Here is a 22,404-nt window from a genome sequence, read left to right as displayed (position 1 = left end):
TTCTAACTGGACCTGCGAGAGGCCCAGAAAACCCCCGATCCCCTGCCCCACCATTACACAGCGGCACCGTCGTCCTGTGAGACCAGGCCGGTCCTTAGACATGTGCTTTGGTGTGAGACAGACGAGGGGATTTTTTAACCCCAGCTTGACATTCGCTCCCATGGGGAGTCAAACCCAGGACCTGAGGAGTGCCGCCAGGACGCTCTAACCAGTTGGACTAGAGGCCCTTTAGCCATTTTCTAACATAATACCCATTTATATGCTCTATAATTTTTTGTTGTTGTTGTGATAAATATATCAATTACTTATATCTATTTTCATCGTTACATTGCACTTCTATGGGTTTTTAATAGCTTAAATCTTAACTTAAGTTATATCATATCTGGTTACATTCCGGCTCGTGAATTGATATTTTGACATCCAAATTTTGATACTATTAGTTGCCGTGTCAAGTTCAAAATCTAATGCTTTATTTTTTTTATCTTTTATGAAAATTCTCATTTGTGTGTCGTTAAAAAAAGATTCTTGGTCCTAGACTCCACTCTTAGTTTCTACACTGGCATAAACAAGTGCTCAAGATGTTGAAATTCCTATGTAAAAGAATTTTATGTGCAGCAGTGTTGTTCTGTTACAAAGTAGAGTGCTTACAATTAGATTAGCAGTATTGATATGTCAAAATGTATAAGCTTATGTAAAGTAAAACCTTTAAAATTTATTGTTATAGAATTTTAACACAAATTTTAATGATTTTTAGGATCACCCAAAACTGTTGTTATTAAGGTACTTGGTATACATAGTATCTATATTTATTGGCGGTATAATTGGGTAAGTGTAACACCTCTGGTGTTACGAGCTCGCTTAGCACCGAGATTTAGACCTAAGAGGGTTTACCGAAACGATTTTCTCAGATTTTAAAATTTAACTTATGTTTAAAAGTGTCGATTTTGGCGAATTATATTGAACAACGGGTTAATTAGTTCCTAGATGTTTTGTTTCTACAAGTCAGTATGACATATGGACTAGTGTATGGAATGCATAGCGATGGGAATTAATTAGGTTTAGGCATATTAAAAATTACGGCAAACACGCTAAAAGTTGTTAGTTCTAGCTAAGTTATTATTCTCTGTAAGTCAGAAACGATGATAGTAAACAATGCCGATTTGACATTCGAATTCTAACAGAAATTGTTAGGCACTAGCTTCATGTTTTGGCACTGTTTATTGAACCATGGCGAGTACTTTGCAATGGTGTAATGGTCGGCTTGGTTAGTGTTGATTTTAGGCACTAATTAAAATGTCTTAGTTAGCTAAGTTGCGTTCTGTCGCAGTTGGAACATGTTCTGGCCACGGTCACCGCACCTGGACTCGCGACGTCGCGCGCGTGGGCCTGCCTGGCCTGGCTGCGCCAGCTGCTGGCTCGTTGCGCCACTATCGTTGTACCGCTGTGCCGTGCGCAGAGCCGAGACATGGCGTCAGCTGTGTCACGGGACAGACGTGGCGCCCGCCCTGCCATGCAATCCACCTACCATGCCCCTACCTGTGTCACCTCCTGCCGCCAACACGTGGTTCTGCCCCTGCCCATGCTGTGTCCTCTCACCTTCCTATGCGTGCGTAGGCGCGCCGCTGCCTGCCGTGCAGTGTCGTGCTGCCCTGCCCCATGTCGCGTCTATGTAGTTGGTGGCGAACCGGCGAACCGCACACGGCTCCTTGCTCTCCCTCGCACGCCTGCTCTTCCTTGCCTCCATCCGCTCCCCCTCTCTCTGTCGTGCACCGCCATGGCTACGCCCGCCGTCGTCGTGCCTCCTACTGTCCATCGCCGGTTTTCCACCCCTCTCGTGCGAGCGCACGCCTAGGCCAGTGTTGTCCCGGGCCGCTTCCCAATCTCCAGTCGCGCCTCGCCGTCTCTAGTCGCCGCAGCACCTCGTTGTCTCTAGCCACGCCTGCTGCGCCGTCGCTCGTCTCCTTGCGTGCGCATGCGAGTCCCACGGTCCCCCGCTAGACTTGTCGCTCCACCTCCGTTGTCCGCTGCCCCGCAGCACCTGCCGAGGGGTCGCACCTCGCCAGCCGGTTCATTCGTACCCCGCCGTGGCCAACCATCTTTCCCGACCTGGTCTAGCACGCCACCTCCCCTGCTCCCTCGCTCCTCCGCGTGTAGCATCGGCACCCCTCCTCTTCTTCCCAGAGTCGCATGTCCTCGTACCGTCGGACTACTGGGAAGGGATGGGCGCACTGCCTGGATATCGGCCAACTGCAACTGCTCGCCTCCATGGCTGCTGCTAGCCATGCCGCTCCTCCTGCCATTGTCCACACGTGGAACCGCCGTGTGGCCATCGTGCCGTGCTCTGCCCCAATCCGCGCACCTCCCCGCGCACGCTCTGCCCGCATTGAGCCTCGTCACCAACGCCAAGCCAGCCTCTGGACGCCGCTCATTTGGCCAGCGCACTGCCTCCCCTGCGATGCTCTATTTGAGGTAGAAGAGGGACTCAAGCGCAAATAGAATTCTTTATCATGTTCATTTTGCAAAAATGCTTGACTCATAACTTTACAAGAAAGGGCTTAGTTAATTCTGGGAAAACTCGGGTGTAAGGAAAATGGACCTTAGGCCCATTTACTTTGGATTTTTGTGTTTGATGGCCAACACAACCAAATTGGACTAATGATTTTGCAAGTGATTGTTTTATAGTTCAATAGGGTGCAAGACATGACTTGGACGAAGGCGATGTGATGATCCGATGATCAGCACCTTAAGCAAGATCCTAGGAGCACAAGAGAAGACCCAAGATATCAAGCAAAGTCTAAGTACTAAGATAGGAACCAAGTTGTATGCAAGATCGTGAAGAAACGAGCTTACAGAGGTGACCGGATGCTGGACCGGACGCTGGCAGAAAGTGATCGGACGCTCCGATCAAGAGGCTCAACTACAGCAGGCATCAGCAGCAGCGACCGGACGCTGGCGGCAAATCTACCAGACGCAGGACTATAGCGTCCGATCGAGCATAGAAAGATTCTAGAGCGATGAAATTGCAACCGGACGCGTCCGGTGGCATGTGACTGGACGCTGGCAGCGTCCAATTAGTTGATCGTGGCTCTAACGGTTAGGACGACCGGACGCATCCGGTTAGGACATGATCAGCGTCCGGTCAGTAGCAGAAAAGTGGGATTTCATCCCCAACGACTACTTTCTCAGTGGGGCTTATAAATACACCCCCAATCGGCCAAATGAAGTGTGTGGAACTAAGGGAACATACCAAGGGTGTTGATACACCATTTTAGTGATCTCCACTTGCATAGTGCTTAGTGATTCATTAGGTGATTAGCGTAGGTGCTTTGCGAAGTGGTTAGGTTGATTAGACCACTGCTTATGCGCTTGCTCTAGGTTTAGGCCTAGTGTTTAGTGAGGTTTGCATACCTCTTACCACTCGGTGCTTGCACGCACCATTGTTGTACATCGGAGGGGCTTGTAGTCTTGCGAGATCACACCAACCGTGTTTGTGGTGTGGCCGCCACCGTGTACCAGAGAGAACAAGGCCCGCGGCATTTCGGTCGGAAGCTTGATAGTGAAGACGACGGGGAGCATCTGGGAGAGGCTCTTCACAACATGGAGAACTTGAGCACCATGACCCTAGCCATAGTCATTGACAAGATAGTGGCATTTGAAATATCACGCAGATGGGTCAAGAAGAAGCCTCTTCATCAAGCAAGGGGAAAGCTCTCGCATGTAGCGAGAAAACAAAGATGAAGGGCAAGCAAGTTGAGACAAGCTCAATCTCAAGCTCCTTAAGTGAAGATGAAGAAGAAGATGAGAATGATGATGATGATGATGATGAAGATTCAAGTGATGATGATCAATCTTCCTCCTCCACCTCCGACCTTGATGAAGAATCAATCAAACTTATCAACAAGGTGGAGAAGATGATCCAAAGGCTTAATGTTATGGGTGTGCCCATCCAAATCCAATATATCATCTTTACTAATCAAAGAAATGAGCAAAGAAATAGAGGATGCTATGGATGCGGTGAGTTGGGGCACTTTGTGGAAGTTTGTCCAAACAAGCCCACACCCAAGACAAAGAAGAACGCATGCAAGAACCAAGCCCTCACATCAATAAGGTCATGAGATGATTTTTCAAGTGAAGAAGAACACCATCACAAGAGGCGAGGCCGTAAGCAATCATCATCAAGCTCTTCTCGTGTGTGCCTTATGGCATGAGGTAACGAAAGCTCATCCTCCAGTGAGAGTGATAGTGATGATGAAATGCCTTCTTATGATGAAATTGTGCAACAAAATCTTAATTATGCTAAAGTTTGCACTAGTCAACAAAAGAAGCTCGAAAAATTAAAAGAAAAGCTAGATAGTTCACAAGAAGTATTGTTTACACCAAAATTTGGGAGAAAGAGCGCGGGAACTCACAGGCTTCCAGAATTATGCCAATTAAGGAGTCGATGGTTGATATCTGCTGGATCGAATGTGACACTGGATCGATTCTTTCCAAATGGTGTCAGCAGATGACAATGATGGGATATGACTGGCGTCAAAAGGATACATATCGGACTCTACAAAAGGGGAAAGATTAGAGTCTAAGTTATCTTAAGATAGGAATATTTCTTTCATACAAAAAATTGTAACAAATCGTGCTCGAGTAGGATTCATGTCTAGACTCTGGGTATAAATACCAAACCCCGGCTATTGTAAGAAGGAACCGATCAATCAAATACAAGTCAATTACTTTTTTTAGCTCCGGCCACCCCTTAGGAGTAGGAGTATAGTAGATCTCAGTGAGTTCTTTAGCAAGTATGGCTGCATTGATCCGGTCGACCTCCACTGCTTGTTGTAAGTACCATCATGGTTTATACCTCTGTTTGTATGGCTGCATCGATCCGGTCGACCCCCACTGCGGCTCTGGTATAAGCTAGTTATCGATTCTTGCCTAATTCAAGTATGGCCGGTGTGATTCTACCTCACACCCCACTACTTGAATTAGATCAAGGTCAAGTTATCGGCTCTACCTTTGAATGGCAATCTTTGGTAGATTCATTAAATTACCGATATTGCTTATTACTTTCATTGTTTATCTAATTACAACAATATCATTCTGCTCGATTGAGATTGATCTAGATTGGCCTTATATCTTATTTAACCCATCGTTTGCTAATCTCAAACTCATCTAATCTACATCTTAAATGATGAGTTATGTTTTTATTGGCTATTTTATATCAATCTTAATCGTGCATAGCGTGCGGTTAAGGCATGTTCGATCTTGAGTAGATCTATTGGTTAGCGAGAACCGTTCCATGGCCCGTCATCATGGCCTGTGGGATTCTACCTCTCACCCCACTATTGGCACTATGGAGTGGGAATCGTTAGTTGGTAGATCCGTTCCTGAGAAGGCATGACCTTAACTGTGCGCTATGCCTGAATCGGCTGTTTAGCCGATATCGAATGCTTTCACGAATAGTTCACATCACGAGATCGTTGAAGTAGAGATAAGTTGAAAGATGTGTTAGCCCCATGATCTCGTTATTGTATTACGGCCTGCATGATTCTGCCTCATGCCCCACTGATATTAGTAATGAGTTAGGGTCGTCGAGTCTATTGTTGTTTCTATGGCCTGCATGATTTTGCCTCATGCCCCACTGGTCATGGTGATAGATGAGATCTAACATGTTCATTAGATTTATCTTTATTAGATGGTTGAGCAGTGTTGAATTGTTTCTTTACATAAACATGAGTTCGGTTACTTGTAATCATTGGCTCAGAATAAACCAATCATCATCGATATCTTATTGCCATTGATTTATGTTTGCTTAAATGATATTTATTCTTAATGATAACCGATTCTTCTTCACACGACCCCATGAACTCTAACTGACTTATTCTCATGAATATACTAGATTGGCTATTTAGCCGATTTCCTTCCATATCGGCTCTCATAGCCGTACTTTCGGAACTGTCTGGCAACACCGGCAAGTTCTCCCCTTAATTACTGATGAACTTTCTCTCCTTGTCAATTGTAGGGTCAAATTGACTGGCATGCCTAGGAAGGATTGCACAGGATCGACCGCCCCTACGCTGAAGCTAGGCGGATCTGCTCCATCGAGCGGACCCTTCTGGCTTGCTGCGTGTGTCCTCGGCATGGGACAAAATTCTATGTCGGCACACATTTCTGGCATGCCCGATGGGACACCACAATCGTCATGGCGGTTGACAACAACGACAACATCCTTATGGTGCATTATGAAGACCTACCTGATGAAGATAGGGATACCATCAACAAAGCTACGGAAGAATTTTAGAAGAAGTATTTGTTATCCTACACCAAAACGCGTGACAACACAATTATTCAAAAATTTCCACTACCAAGAGTTCTACTGCACAGATAGACAAATACAGTTAAAACTGAAGAAAGACGTTTCTTTACAGAAGCCATAGACAAATCTGTTCAAGATGCCCTATCAAGCCGCAATGAAGCTTTCGTTGACGCATTTCACAACACCATGAAAGAGGTGATTCATGGAATTCCAGTGAGTCAGGTTGAATCGACTTGTTACAACATTCCAGATCCGTTGACCCAAGAGACTAATCAAGTCGACACCAGCCATCAAGAAGCAGCACCAGCTAGTAATGGTGAAGTCTAGGCACTTCAAAGGTTCATCTGAACAAACTCCAGGTGCTAGTACGAATTAGATGTAGTATAATTCTAGACCATCAATACAGCATGTGCAACAGCCGGTAGGGAAAAGTCAGAACCAGATGATCAATTTTGGCACATCAGGCCACATATCGTCGTCGGCTCAGAAGATAGCACCATCCGTTCAGAGGATCCGTAGAGATATAGATCCTTATGTCTATAATCAGAGACTTCAAGCCAGCAAAGGACCCAACAGATTGAGATTCCACAAGGCTATCATTATGGCACAGATTATAACACCCTCCACACGATGCCAAATCTAGGATATCAAGGCACACGGGATTTCAATCCACAGATGGGTCAGCAAGTACCGAGAAATCCAAATCCACAAGCTGACGAGTTACTGCTGAAGGTGACCAAGATGATGAAGAATCAGTTTGGCCTAAAGCCAAAAGGGTTGACCTTTTCGTACAAACACCCATATCCAGAGTGGTATGATTTGGTCGCTCTTCCTATGAATTATAGGCTCCCAGAATTCACCAAGTTCACTAGTCAAGACGGTACAAGCACAATAGAACATGTCAGTCGGTATCTTATACAATTGGGCGAAGCGTCAGTTGAGGATCCCCATCGAGTTCGTTTCTTCTCGTTGTCCCTGTTAGGGCCGGCCTTCACTTGGTTCTCGTCACTACCAGTCAACTCCATCGCCAATTGGGCTGACCTAGAGAAGAAGTTTCATACATATTTTTACACTGGGACTGGAGAGAAGAAAATAACCGATTTGACAACCATGAGACAGAGGACTAATGAATCGGGCACTGAGTTTCTTTAGAGATTCAGAGAGACTAAGAATTTGTGTTTCTCGTTGAGCTTGGTAGATGATCAGTTAGCTGCTTTAGCCGTCCAAAGAATGCTGCCGATGTAGAAAAAGAAGCTACTGGGACAGGAATTTGACAACTTAGGTCAATTAGCTCAACGAGTGGTAGCACTTAATAGCCAATTCCAGAGCATACGCAGAGATACCCGATTCTAGAAGAGTACTTCAGTAGCCAAAGCTTACGATCCATATTCAGTCAATGACAGCTATGAAGATGAAGAAGAAGAGGTCGCTGTAGCTGAATGGAATTGGGGCAAGAAGACAGTGATGGTGCCAAATCCTTAGGAAAGAGGAGTTGAGGAGAGTTATGACTTTGATGTTACCAAATTGGACAAGTTCTTCAATTTCTTGCTTGAGAAGGGGCAGATCAAGTTGCCCAATGGTCATGTCATGTTGCCCCCTGATTAGTTGAAGAACAAGAAGTTCTGCAAATTCCATAACGCTACTTCTCATTCCACTAATGAATGCAGAATCTTCAGGCAGCATATACAGAGAGTTATTCAGCAAGAGAGGCTCAAATTTGATACGTCTTGGAAGATGAAAGTCGATGATAATCCTTTCCCAGGAGATCAGAACATGGTTCATACTGGGCTATTCAAAGGAAAAACCAAGGTCCTAACATCGACCAAATCATAAGAGGCTAGAACAGTCGATCCCAAAATACAAATATCGGCTGATGAGTATAGAGAGATTAGAAAACGTCGTGCCGAACAAAAGAGCTAATACGAGCAGGGGAAGACGTTGAAAGCAGAGACATCAAAGCCGCTGGTCACATCTTGGATTCTATTGAATAAATGGCAGTGGCAGAAGAAAAAGGATTATCAGCGTTGGTTAAAAGATCAAGCATACCATCATCAATTAGAAGAAGAGAAATATGAAAGGGAACAAGCTGAATTACATTGGAATTGTCCTTTCTTTAGATATTGCTAGAATGAAGGTTTGAAGTTGCCTAACAGATGTCTGTTCAGAATGCAGCAATCAATATCGGGAGTATAGGCAATCTTGAACCAACCATCGGTCTATCCATGCTCAAGATGCATATCATTATAACAATATGGATTGGCGCTTAAAAAACAAAAGTGTTCATGATCGGTTGAGGAAAAGAGTCATTGGACAGAACTGGGCTGATCATGAAGAGGAAGGCGCTGAAAGAATATACACATGGCAGGAAGGCCAGTGGTGCCTAGGAGATTTGACGAGAAGCCAAAAGAGGAGGGTGCAGTGCCTAAGGAACAGAGAGATGGAACAGGCTCAGGCACCCGGTAAAACTCAAGTATGGCATACCAAGCAGATAGGCGATAAGAGGCAATCATCGACTAATATCCAAACGACTTTTCTATTACTATCAGAATTTAGAGCTCCGGTGGACCAGAAAGTTTATTCAGACTTCGACGAGTCAGAGTATGAAAAGATGGTTGCCAAGTTGATAGTCGTGCAGCAAGCGATATTTGACAGACCAGTCAAACATCGACACTTGAAGGCGTTGTATATGAAAGGTTTTGTTGATGGGAAGCCGATGAACAAGATGTTGGTGGACGAAGGTGCATCTGTCAATCTTATGCCTTATACTACTTTTTGTAAGCTTGGCAAAGGAACAGAAGATCTATTGGAAACCGACATGATGCTCAGAGACTTCGGAGGTAACACGTCTAAGACCCGGGGGACAATAAACATCAAACTGACAATCGGGAGTAAACCTCTGCTCACCACATTCTTCGTTATCGATGGGAAAGGATCATACAGTTTACTCCTCAGTCATGATTGGATTCATGCGAATTGCTACATACCATCGACCATGCATCAGTGTTTGATTCAATGGCATGGAGATGATGTCGAACTGGTTCATGCTGATGAGTCCATAAGCATCGCGACAGCCGATCCAGTCTTTTGGGAACTAGGAGATTTTGAGTGTTTTTCTAGCAAGACATGGGAAGGAGACTTCATTAAAATCAGCAATGAAAGCCAATAGCCGATGCAAGCGATCGGCTCTGAGAGTTTGTTTTAGTAGAAAAGTCACAGCTTCATGTCGGCCGTTGGATCAAAGGAAAATGAGTATTAAGTCTTGGAGATGGGTTTAGGCCAACGTATGTGAAGGCTGAGTTAAAGTGTAAGTGCGATTCAGAGTTAATGGATTTCTTAAGAGACGTTCTGTTTCGCTTAACAGGATGCTTGACCTGGGTTGATTACTCGTCTGACCTTTCATACTGAAAATCCTACTGGACGTTATCCTGGCATCTGAGCAACATTCGATAGCTGAATCATTCTCGGCTCTAATAGCCAGTACCGTAAGGGTATCGCCTCTAGTTTAAAAAATAAACATATTCAAAGACAGTAATAGCCGATATGATATGTATCGCCTATAGAGCAAAAAACGAAAAGAGCAAGAAACATTCACGGTCGTACATGAAGGCATTACATTGGGGCACAATCATAAAAGAACATGAGTCTTCATTCATTGGTTTATCCCAAATACAAACAAATCGAAGACCTTGTTCACCACATCTTGGGCGGATGTGATGTCCACTATGGCCTCCGCTGCCATGACGAACTCTTTGAGCAAGTCTTCATGTTCTTCAGGGCCATCGCCCATTGGGAAACTGGCTTGCATGGCGTGGAGCTCGTGCTCGGTCTAAACTTGCACCGCGATCAGCGCCACCACCGCGCCATGACGGACGCCATGGAGGGCGACCTCCTGAACGTGAGCCAGAACGTTGTGAAGGCGAGCATCGATGAGGGAGCCATGGGCATTGACGGCATCCACAACCGCGTTTGCCTCAAGTCAGAGAGACTCCAACTGCATCGTTAAGGCTGATGATCATAGAAACGGGGGAACTATCAAGATAAAGACTGTTGAAATCAGAATAAAGATATCCCTGAAGCTCGTCTTACCTGACACCGCGGCGTCAGGCTCGACCAACTACGCTCGAAAAGCGCTGGCCTCCTCCTCGACCGCCTAAAGAGCGGCCTAAGAAGCCCCGAGACGAATCTCGAGCTGGCCGTTCTCTTGGGTCACCTCAGAGTAGCGGTTCTGGGCCACCCTCTACTCCTAGAGGAAGCGCCGGGCATCGTCGCCACTATATGAATCAGAGGAATCTGACGATGAAGCTAGCGTGGAAGAAGCGGCATCGAAGGGTTCGCCAGCCCTGGGAAGAGGACGAAGTATGTCGTTCATAACAAACCTAGAAACAAAAGTTCATCCCTATGAATAGAAAGTTATGGACTGTCACCATAAGTAGAAGACGTCAATCTCACCTCATGCGTCGGAGGCACTGGCTCACAGGCATGTTCTCCTCCAGGGTCTCCCCCGCCGCACGCTTGCCACGGTTATCCTCGCCGGCCATGGAATCGATTGGATCTATAGGAAGGGGAGGAAATTGCTACAGGGACTTGAAGGCAGAGAGATGCAGAGGAACAGGAGCGGTTGCCAGTATAGATGCGTTCGAGGCCGAGGCCCTCGGCCGGTATTTGAAGCCGCAAAGCGAAGAGGTGGACGCCTCGGGGAAGTGCAAAGGGTAATCGCCATTAATAGAAGGCAGAGCGTCACTTCGCTAATACCAAAGAAAATGCGATGTTGGGCGATTGAAGGCAGAAAATCAAGGGGCTCTCTTAAACCACGTTTTCGGGATCAATTGGATCGCAACTATGAAATCAGCTGTTTTCAATTGGCTCTTCAGCCGAGAAGAGGAAATACAATGAGACAAGTATGGTTATCGTACACAAGGCATGTATGTTAACCTACAAATTACAAGCCCAGAATATCCTGAATAACTTTTAAAATTGCAAGCCGAATAGCATTAGCTTCTACAACCTTGTGCTCGTATTCTTCGGCTGTTCCAAAAACATTCTCAAGGCTACCACGGCTGGTTCTGCTCTCTTTTACTTTGGCCAACAGTTCCTGCTTCTTCTGTTTGATGACATCGAGTATTTGGGCCAGAATGGACTTGCGATGATCTATGGTAGCCTTCACATTGTTCAGCTCCCTCTCAAGTTCTGCACGCTTGCCTTCCAGTTGGGACAACTCTGGATCGGTCCCGAGGGAAGAATTCTTCAAAGCATCGATCGACTGCGTCAGCTCTTTGACTTATTGCCTGTTGGAGTCCCTTCTGGCCAGCAAGGCTTCACGATTGGACAAGTTCCTTTGGATCGTTTTCGCCTTCAAGGCCTGATCTTCGAAACTTGGCAAATACAACAAGACCTTGGAGAGAACTGGAGATGGATCACCCTTAATGGTCAAGAAGACTTTATGTATTGATTCAGTGTCTTGGACCAAATTGGCTATGTTCTTCTCAAATATGGGCAGTATATCTTTCAGCCAATTTCTAGTCTCCTCTGACAAAGATTTAGCAGAGGAAGTGGCTGATGATCTGATTTCGTCTTCATCAAAATACTCCTCGAGATTGAAAGAACAACTCTGGGCTGGAGGATCGAGTGCCTATAGATAGGGGAAGTTTTGATTAAGAGATTTGAATCGACTTATCGTAGAATGAATGGTGAAAATGTACAGTACCTTCTCTGCAGTAGCCTCTATCAGAAGAAGGGGAGTAGCTAATGATACACCAGTAATATCTGGTTGAATCAGCTCAGAAGTCTCAATGTCGGTTATTCATACTTCTTATAGTGACAAAAGTGAGCATTTTTTAGAAAATAGAATGGATTATTATTCTCTATGATGATTTGAGTCAGCCAATTTTTGGCTAGAAGAGGTTTTGAGTATTACGAGGATTTCTAATATTTGTTTTTTGTAGCACATTTTGTGGTGGCTCTGTGAGGGTTTCTAGTTGGTAATATTGTGATATGTGTTGCCAGTTGTCATATTTTGCATTGCACTCCTATATGGGTCTTTAGTATGTATTTAGTTAAAGCCTAAGCTTAAGCCATCTCTTATTGTATCACTCTTTGTGAAATCAGAATCTATATTTTAGTTTTCAACTTTGATCTTATAAGTCGTTGCGTTTTGTTATCCACGTGTTAAGTTAAAACTATAGTGCCTATTGTATTTTGGTACAAACTTCTCTCTAAAATTTCAACTAAATACATATATAAAAACCGACATAGGTACAATGTAAAAGATAAAAACACATATAGAATAATTGATAAATGTATGATATCTGGATAGAGATCATAGAGTACCCAAATGGCCATAGTGTTATGAAATGATATATAGAGTAAATACGATCAATTGTGATTAGTTGTATGTACTAAATTTATATATAGAATTTTTAATACTTATCTAGCTCAAATTTTGAACCATGCTAGAACAAGGGTTGATGGAGTAGTTATTGTCATCGATGATTAGAGTCAATGAAATTGATGGTAGGATGTTGTTGTTTTAAATTTGTATGATTTATCAATGTAGTATTTTTGTGATGATTGATGTGGAGCTCTGTTGTCAACCTCCGTTAGTTACAGTAAGATAAGATGCATCTTAACAAAGAAAATAAATAGTACAAGCAGCTCTGATAGTATTTTTTTTTCTATATTAGTGTCCTAAGGCACGAAACTCCATTCAAATGTACCTTTTGTAGATTTATTTAGCCCGCAATAATCTTCAATTTTCCGAGACAACACTTTTTCCTATGCAATTTATCTAGGGTTGTATCCTATTAAAAAAAAGCTCTGTATACGTGCATATCCATTGGAGAGGCTCAATCAAATATACTCGCCATGTTTTCTAAACACATGGTTTTCTCTATGCACGTAGAGGCATATAGTAAAAACTATATATTTAGAAAAGCCAAAATGGCTTGCAATAATTTGAAATGAAGAGAGTAGCATTTATTGGTGCACCGTGACAAGATCAACAGGGACCCCAAAATTAGCAGGCTACAATGGCGCAAGCCACTTCACATGTATTTCGACCAGGTGCTAAGCCACGATTCAAGCATTGATATGATGTCATCTGACAGCAATGAGTTTGGACAAATTATCTTGTAAACACTGTTTGTGCTAGGGATGATCCTATGATTTTAGTAAGACTATTATACAATGACATCAATGCCTCAATTTTTTGGATCCGCCCCTGATTGCGATGCTTTGCACGCGTACGTTGGCTTGAAGCTCCCGTTCGAGCAGCAGGCTTGCGGTTTGTGCGGCGTACGTGATTCGGGATTGTGTCACTCCATCCATCCCCGGGACATCACTCTCATCTGCTTGGACGAACGCACGCAGACGCAGTGGAGCATGGACAAAAGGCCTACGGTTGTGCGTTTTCTCTAGTGACGACGCGAACAGATCGATCAGCCAGCCAAGGACTCAAGGAGCATGAAGCGCAGCCACATGCGATCCGGGCGGCGCCTCTGCAGTCTCAGTCTGCATGGCCGAAACTGTAGTGGAATCGCTAGGTGCACCCGGGGATAAAGGATTTTCGCACTGCCTGGCGAAGCTAGACCGGACGATCTGGAGGCAGCGGCGGCAGATGGATAAGGAGGGCAGGCACTCCTGCAGCAGCATCCTGCCTTCCCTGTGGGCTGTGCTGTGGGCCAGTGTGGCAGTGTCGTAGGCGTGCAGCCCTAGTAGTAGTTGTGCCCTGGTATAGGATGGCGGAACGAGTGGCCGCATCGGCAACGGAAATGTACCGTCGGAATGGTTGGAACGTTCTGTTCTCTGCTACGGAGAATTTATCTTGTTTCTGTCCCTGTTAACTGTTTTGAATATAGATTTTTGCCTATTTCCATATCCATTGGACATCGATCGGGTAACAGATACTCGACGGGTACTGCATACCCGATAAATAAGGACACTTGGGGTCGCAGCTTTGCAATCGGAGACGTTTCTTCTTTACCTCGATATAAGTGTCGGAGTCTCGGAGATACTGACGAGAATGAGCGAGGTTACGAGGAGGATGAGCAAAGGTGGCAGAGAGATCGAACTGAGGAAGCGAGGGGCACGAGCGCTCGTGAGACAGGCGTGCTTGTGCTGTTGGCGGAGATGGTGAGAAAAAATTAAACTAGGGTTCCTAGAACACACAAACTATATATATGATTGTTCAGATTTGGACCAAAATACCTATGTTGAGCATCTTTGGGCCTAATACTTGCATGACAGCTCAAATAGTCGGGTTCTTTAATGGGTAACGGGGACGGGTAAACAGGGAACGTTTCCGTACCTGCTATACCCGTCGGGGATGGATTCTTGTCCATTTAAATGTCCACGGGTAAATATATGATCCCATCCCTATTTCCTAATGGATCAAATACACGTCGGGTATCGGGCCCGTTGTCATCTTTAGCCGCATCGCGTAGCTACCGTGGTCCGCGCACACCAGGCCGCGGGTCGGGCTGGGCCGGGGGTCGTCGCGCGACACAGGCAACGCGCCACGGCCTTTAAATGCCTCTCCATCTCCCCCGCTCCACACCCACACACCTCACGTCTCCTCACTCCACGCGCTCTCTCAGGCAGAGGCAGCGCACCTCGCTCTCCTCCCCCACACCCTCTCGCTCGCACTTTCCATTTTCGTCTGTCTGTCTCCCGAGTCCCGAGAGCCCTGCGCCTCCCAAAGCTCTTGTTCCTTGCTCCTCCTGCGCTGGTTAATCCGATCCCTTCGAATTCGACAATCTCTCTCGCGGCCGCCTGATCGACCGGTTCCGTCCGTCGATCCTAGCCCCAGGGCGATAGTCTAGCTTGGTGGTCGTTGCACCAACCGAGGTCCCGTACGTGTGCTCGCGCCCGCCATGGCTCGCGGCGACGGCGAGCTGGAGCTGTCGGTGGGGGTCCGCGGCGCCGGCGGTGGCGGCGGCGCGGCCGCGGCGGACCACGTTGCGCCGATCAGCCTCGGCAGGCTCATCCTCGCCGGCATGGTCGCCGGCGGCGTGCAGTACGGCTGGGCGCTGCAGCTCTCCCTCCTCACGCCCTACGTGCAGGTATAGACGTCGCACCTACATATCCTTCATGCGTGTGCATGTGTGTGCATGTACGAGATCATATAATTAAACAAATATAATATATATGTTGGCGTACGTGCGCCGCGCGCGCTCCCGCGTCCGCGTACGTACGTGCGTGCATGTGCGTACATGCGGCGGCACGGCGAGCGCCGTGTGCCGACGTACGCTTGCTGCGAACCTGAAGACGCTTGCGTATTTACGTACGTACGTACAGTTCTGCTTGCGAATGAATTACATATACCACCGCGATCATGATGCGTGCTTTATTTCAAGCATTTTTTAAAACCTAATAAGGTCCCCTTCCCATACATATATAGTTAATGGAGTAGTAGTTTGAATTTGAAAAAGGTATAGTAGCTTTTCGATGACCCGCAATGTAATGGATGTTTCATGTTGTCTTTGTCTCGTCAAACTCGCGGGGAAAAGGTAGAGTAGTACGTTCACCGAGAAATAAGAATCGTCAGCACGTACATGTGTGGCCAAACTTGCAGCTGATAGCTACGTACACTAGCTTTGTTTCTGCTTGATGTGGGTGTTTTTGTTTAGATTATGTTGGAAGCTATCGAATCGATCACTCGTGAAGGATGCATCGCGTGCATACGTGTTCGGATGCACCGCGATGCATCTTTCACAAGTGATCGATCGATCATGCATCTCCTTGGCCACAAATTAATTGTCCTCTGCCAAAAACTAAACTAAAATCCTGCTTCCCTTATTTCCTGCTCCGCCACCCAATATATATGTTTGCCTATTTTTCCTCTACACCGGTTACTGCCACCACGTAGAGGCGTAGAGCTAGTCTGAACCTCGAGCTCTGAAGAACAACTTCTTCTTCTTCTTCTTCTTCTTTCGTACAAAAGTCAAACCTTTCAAAACATTTCTGTGCACGGCAGACTTGTGTGTGACGTACAGTAGACCAGTACTACTAGCCTACTAGGAGTATTGTTCTGACGTGCCAGTATTAATACAGTATTGTACTTCATCTGACACCTCGTATGTGCCACCAGTAGCTAGGAGTACTCCTCACAGTCCCTATGAGGTGACCGAAGCAGAATAGCAGATAGCCTTCCCGAAAAGACGCAGGAAGGAAGACGGTGCCTGCCTGTATGGTCGGTCGGTGTCTCTCTCGTCAAATGAATTCTCTGTCCAGCCAGAAGTTCCAGAAGCATACAACCCGTCCGGCGGCCCGATAAGGAAACCTGTCCACCATAGCCGACCATGTCCCGCCGTCCAAAGCTCCAAAACAAAGACCACAAAATTATGTATGGTCCTCCCTAACAAACTTCAACCTTCCATACTTTCCTTGTTAACATAACAACAAGAAGAAGAATAAAAGCTCTAGGTCCATCATGTCGGATTTGAAATGTTTCAGGGCCAAGAACATAATAGAAAATTATGTTCTAGAAAGCCGAACACAATTTTTTGCCATGTGAACAACCAAAAGGTGGATGAAGTTATGTTATACTTCAATCCAATTGCATAGAAAAGCGACAGTTTTTTTAGATCCTAATCTTTTAGCGGATAATAAACATGTTATATATGTGGTAAGGAATAAAGCTCAACTACTGCCCCTGCACGCTGAAAAATGCCTTCTATATATCCATGCCTTCCATATGGCAAACAAAATTGAAGTGTTCTAGAGCTTCCATTGATTGTCCAAAAACAAATTGTTTATTGACTGTCCACACAGAGAAAAAGGAAAACTTTCATTATTGTCCGAATAGAATATTTATATCCGTGCCTATTCGGCGAGCAACTTTGGATAAAGTTTATGCTGCCTGCCGTAGTGCATAGGGCATAGCCTTGTTGAGCCAAGTGCCATGGAGCCGGTTGGTGCATGTGCAGGCGTATCTGACAGGTTTGATCTGGCACGTTGCCTAACCCCACCCTGCAACCTGAATGGCCAGATTAAAAGAGAGTGGAACCTGCTTTAGTTTCAGGCCAGATATATTCCCTTTCCTCTCTATTTGTTTTTCATTAAAAAAAGAGATATGGTCCGGTCTCAAGTACCTCGACAAGTCAGCATGCACATGCACAGTCCAATTAATAAAATAGTGCTTCATGACAACATAACTGAACCGTGGAAGAAATAGAGTTTCAGAACTACTGGCTGATTTCTCTGAATAGACATTTACAAGTACTACTTCCCTTTGCAGTGCTAAACAGACTGAATTAGTTGGTCTCAAGTTAAACTGTATGAATGAACTACTAGTTACATGCTCATCCAATATATGAACAGTTCATGTCTGATCAGTGATCACTGATGTCTGAATTTTACCTATATCTGTGCAGACTCTGGGGCTTTCACATGCCCTCACTTCATTCATGTGGCTATGTGGTCCTATTGCTGGCTTAGTGGTAAGCACGGGAACCAATCGATTCTATTCTAATACAGCATCTGCACTTGCCGTTATTTTTCACCAACATTACTGTGGTACTTATCCATGGATTCCCTCCTTCTACCCTGCAGGTTCAACCGTTGGTTGGCCTGTACAGTGATAGGTGTACAGCAAGATGGGGAAGACGGAGGCCATTCATCCTGACAGGATGTATGCTCATCTGCCTTGCTGTAAGAACCTCTGAACCTTACACTCTCTCTTTTCCAGGAAGTTGGGACTGCAACTTATAGTCACAGTTGTTCCCTGTTTTTTTTCTTTAACGTTCCCGATTAATGTTATCCAGTTCATGCTGTGTAGGTCATTGTTGTTGGCTTTTCGTCAGACATCGGAGCTGCTCTAGGGGACACAAAGGAACATTGCAGGTAAACAAACTGCTTTGCTCTGGCGGCTACAGCTGCATAGTAGTATATCTTTACTTTTTGCTTTGTATCAGTATCATTAGCAACTGATCTGACACTTGATGTGTAATACAGTCTCTATCATGGTCCTCGCTGGCATGCTGCAATTGTATATGTTCTGGGGTTCTGGCTCCTTGACTTTTCCAACAATACTGTGCAAGTGAGTGCATTTCTATCAATAATTTAGATTAAGCAGTTTGGAAAGCACACTATTGTAAATCTGAGACATTTTCCATGCAACTGTTAGGGTCCAGCGCGTGCTATGATGGCTGATTTGTGCGGTAACTTTCTCGCTAATTTATTTCAGAGATTTTTTAACACTTTGTTGATTAGCCAGTGCTAGTACTTGTTGTGACATAACACAATAAGTGGACTTTGTGACCTGATTTGTAATTACTTTTCTTTGCTCAACAGGTCATCATGGGCCTAGTGCAGCTAACTCAATCTTCTGTTCTTGGATGGCGCTGGGAAACATCCTAGGCTATTCCTCTGGTTCCACAAACAATTGGCACAAGTAAGTCCACCACCACTCCTACATAAACTTTATCTGATTTTCTATTCTGAACATTAGTTTACTGAAAAATGTGCATTCTGAATTATTACTGATATCATCACATACAGGTGGTTTCCCTTCCTCAAAACAAATGCCTGTTGTGAGGCCTGTGCAAACCTGAAAGGTGCATTTCTGGTGGCTGTGGTAAGTTTTACCATTCCTTCAAAACATTCGTGCAATATTTTTCTTTCCCACAAAATGCACAAATACATACACATTTTATGTCTTTCAACAGGTGTTCCTAGTCATATGCTTGGCTGTAACCATGATCTTCGCTAAGGAAGTACCATACAAAGGAAACGAGAACCTCCCAACGAAAGCAAACGGCGAGGTTGAAGCTGAACCTACGGGGCCACTTGCTGTGCTCAAGGGCTTCAAGAACTTGCCCCCCGGGATGCCGTCCGTGCTTCTCGTAACTGGCCTCACCTGGGTATGCCATTGCCATACAGAGCTATCTAGTCTAGTTCATTGGTTTCAGAGTGTTTCTGAATCGATCAAGCGGCCATAGCAATTCTGTACTGAGTACTGACGCTGCAACTGTCCTTGCAGCTCTCGTGGTTCCCGTTCATCCTCTACGACACCGACTGGATGGGCCGTGAGATCTACCACGGCGACCCAAAGGGCACCAATGCTCAGATCTCGGCATTCAACGAAGGTGTCAGAGTAGGCTCATTCGGACTGCTACTCAACTCGGTAAGTTTCAGTCTCACTTCATTCATTTCCAGACGGCAGACGTTGCAAATTCTGTCCTGCAGTAGTAATAGATAGCTGACCACGAGGCTGGTGAACCGTACGTGCAGATTATTCTAGGATTCAGCTCGTTCCTGATCGAGCCCATGTGCCGGAAGGTCGGGCCGAGGGTGGTGTGGGTGACGAGCAACTTCATGGTGTGCGTCGCCATGGCAGCCACCGCGCTGATCAGTTTCTGGTCGCTCAAGGACTACCACGGATACGTGCAGGACGCCATCACCGCCAGCACGAACATCAAGGCCGTCTGCCTCGTCCTCTTCGCCTTCCTGGGTGTCCCTCTCGCCGTAAGCACCTCGCCTCGCCACCGGATGCATGTCATATTGCCACGCCACGTCACTGGACTGGGTGTCCTGATCGACCGATCTCTTTTGTGCAATGCAGATCCTGTACAGCGTCCCGTTCGCGGTGACGGCGCAGCTAGCGGCCACCAAGGGCGGCGGGCAGGGGCTGTGCACCGGCGTCCTCAACATCTCTATCGTCATCCCCCAGGTGATCATCGCGCTGGGCGCGGGCCCGTGGGACGCGCTGTTCGGGAAGGGCAACATCCCGGCGTTCGCCGTGGCGTCGGGGTTCGCCCTCATCGGCGGCGTCGTGGGCGTGTTCCTGCTGCCCAAGATCTCCAAGCGCCAGTTCAGGGCCGTCAGCGCGGGCGGCCACTGATCGAGCCCGGGCCGGCCGCCGGAGCACGGCACGGCGGCACAACCCAACCCAACCGTGCAAGAGCTGTTGTATGTTGAAAGTTGAACAGAATAAGAAGCAGGCGAAACGAGAAACCATTGTGCTTTTGTTGTGTGTGGTCGATAGGCGTGGCGAGGTGGAGGTGAAGGTGAGCATCCAGCACCAGCTGGTACCAAAAGGTCTGGTCAGGTCTGTGTGCTAGTGCTACGTATTAGCTAGTGTAAGGCTGGTGCGTTGTGAGGGCTCCTGTTTGTGTCACTGTCTTGTGTGTAGCTACAGCAGACCGATCATCAGGGGACAAACAAAAGGATTGTTTGATCAATCAATGTGCAGTGTAGTACAACTAGACGATCGATGATTGGTCTAGAGCTAGAGGCCTACTACTACTACTCCTACTTGTGTATTGTCCGCTGTCTGAGATTTTTGGTCCCAGCAATGCAACCGCCTTGTTTGCCTCCAATTGTCCCGTTCCTGCACCTCGCTTTTGCTCTGTCGCATACAAAAACGCGCCGCGCCGGCGCCGGCGCCGGCTTTGAATCGCCTCCCAACTGCTCCAACCTGGCAACACGGCCCACGGGCACCGTTCGTGTCGCGGGCAAAAACCAAAAGGAGGAACGCGTCCAGGGCGAAGCAGTCCACTGCCGCTGTGGCCGGCAGGTTCGCGATTGGACAAGATCACAAGACTAGTAGGAGTACTCTAGATGGAGAACTTGGTTCCTCTGGAAACACCAATGGAGCATTGACATCTACTCTTAACATGCAATGCAATCCAGAAATCGGATCCAGACACTGACAGCGCGATCGCCGCGCGCCGTTGATCACGCACGCAAGATTCTGAACATCCCCGGGGGCTATAGCGTGCACCACACCCAATTGGTGCACTCAGGGGAGGGAAAAAAATTGTTCACGTCGCGTCGCGTCGCGTATCCAGCTCCGCGGACGTCTCGGATCAGCACTCAGCAGCAGCACACGGGGCACCTCACGATGCCATTCTCGTTGCACTCCGTGCACCGCCGGAACCCTGCGCCGCCGCCGCCGCATTCGTCGCCTTCCTCCTCCGGGTCGTCTTCATCGTCCACGTACACCTTACAGCTGCCGGAGCAGACCTCGCAGAGCACGAACCGCAGGTCCCCGCAGGCGTCGCACGCGCCGGCCGCCGCAGCGCTCTCGCACCCGGCCAGCTTCGCCGCGAGCTCCCCGGCCTCGTGCAGCCGCTTCAGCTCCTCGGCGTTGCCCACGAGCTCCCCGTCCACGAACAGGCTGGGGAGGGCGGCGGGTGCCCAGCACTTGGCCAGCGCGCCGCCGCCGAGGCCGAGGAGGCCGCGGAGCTCGTCCCGGAAGCCGCGGTGCATGGACACGTCGCGCTCGTCGAGGCGCACGCCGTAGCCCTTGAGGATGGCGCGCGCCAGGCAGCAGTCCTCGTACGTGGCGCGCACGCCGCGCAGTGACGTGAAGTAGAGAACCGCCCTCCGCGGCGGCGGCGCCTTCACCTCCCCGCCGATCACCAGGGCGGCGGCGTCGGGCCGAGGCATCGGCAGCGGTGTCACCTTGGCAGACGCCGTGAGGTCCTGCGGCACCGTGGCGACCGGGAACGAGAAGGAGTGGCGGCCGAACGGCGCGGCCAGCAGCGGCGAGTGGTCCTCGAGGCCGACCATGAGCGCCCACGCGTCGATGTCCTCGGGCTCGTTGGGCGGCGTCATGGTGGGCGTGCGCGGCGCCAGCCTCGTGGGCGCGCGCACCGCCGCGGGCTCCGTCGGCCGCGGCAGGGCCTTGTCCAGCTCCAGGGAGCCGAGCGTGGACGACGTGAGCCGCACCACGTGGACTCCGACGTCGCTGGGGCACCGAGCCGGGAACGACTGGCTGCGCGGTAGCGCCCCCAGCCGCGACGGGCAGTACCGGAGGTCGTGACGGGCCTGCCTTGAGGTCGTGCACCCCATGGCGCTAATGGAAACGGCCAATACGCCAAGTGGGCAACGGCGGTGTCTGGCTGACTAGCTGGGTGTCAATGTGATCAAGCAGCCAGGAGCAAACTGCTGAGGAGTTCTACTAACTTGTAAACAGTGGATGAGCTGGAGACTGATCTTTGGGGATCGGGGTTTCTGGGTTTAGGATACTTATAGTAGTACTCTGCCATTGGGATATAAAACTAGCAGTGGGATTAGAACTTGATAAGTGCTGAGATTTACCACAACCACAAGTACACGAAATTGTCTGTCCGATGCAGTGATTGGCCTAAAAAGAA

General features: G+C 47.5%; 2 protein-coding genes across 2 annotated transcripts; one reads left to right on the top strand and one right to left on the bottom strand.

The window, feature by feature from the left end:
- The first annotated feature begins 14,857 nt into the window (after positions 1–14,857).
- Positions 14,858–20,622, top strand: LOC136551611 (sucrose transport protein SUT1). Its single transcript, XM_066543169.1, has 12 exons — positions 14,858–15,363; positions 17,677–17,742; positions 17,855–17,953; positions 18,081–18,145; positions 18,257–18,341; positions 18,429–18,462; positions 18,596–18,695; positions 18,803–18,878; positions 18,970–19,164; positions 19,284–19,427; positions 19,535–19,768; positions 19,866–20,622. Exons 1-12 carry the CDS (start codon positions 15,175–15,177, stop codon positions 20,142–20,144), a joined length of 1,566 nt encoding a protein of 521 aa, XP_066399266.1. The 5' UTR covers positions 14,858–15,174; the 3' UTR covers positions 20,145–20,622.
- Positions 20,623–21,010: 388 nt separating this feature from the next.
- Positions 21,011–22,313, bottom strand: LOC136551621 (uncharacterized protein At5g39865-like). The gene has a single exon (XM_066543182.1). The coding sequence runs from the start codon at positions 22,097–22,099 to the stop codon at positions 21,119–21,121; it is 981 nt and encodes a 326-aa protein (XP_066399279.1). The 5' UTR covers positions 22,100–22,313; the 3' UTR covers positions 21,011–21,118.
- Between the last annotated feature and the right edge of the window lie 91 nt (positions 22,314–22,404).

This window comes from Miscanthus floridulus, chromosome 1, assembly GCF_019320115.1.
Source record: "Miscanthus floridulus cultivar M001 chromosome 1, ASM1932011v1, whole genome shotgun sequence".
Classification (NCBI taxonomy): Eukaryota; Viridiplantae; Streptophyta; class Magnoliopsida; order Poales; family Poaceae; genus Miscanthus; species Miscanthus floridulus.
The sequence above is the reverse complement of the archived record's forward strand: the minus strand, read 5'-3'. Positions and strand labels throughout refer to the sequence as shown.

Coding starts and splice junctions, on each gene's coding strand:
- LOC136551611 (XM_066543169.1), top strand. CDS start 15,175: ATGGCTCGCGGCGACGGCGAGCTGGAGCTGTCGGTGGGGGTCCGCGGC. Junction 17,954..18,080: donor GTATGCTCATCTGCCTTGCT/GTAAGAACCTCT, acceptor CATGCTGTGTAG/GTCATTGTTGTTGGCTTTTC. Junction 18,463..18,595: donor TATGATGGCTGATTTGTGCG/GTAACTTTCTCG, acceptor TTTGCTCAACAG/GTCATCATGGGCCTAGTGCA.
- LOC136551621 (XM_066543182.1), bottom strand. CDS start 22,099: ATGGGGTGCACGACCTCAAGGCAGGCCCGTCACGACCTCCGGTACTGC.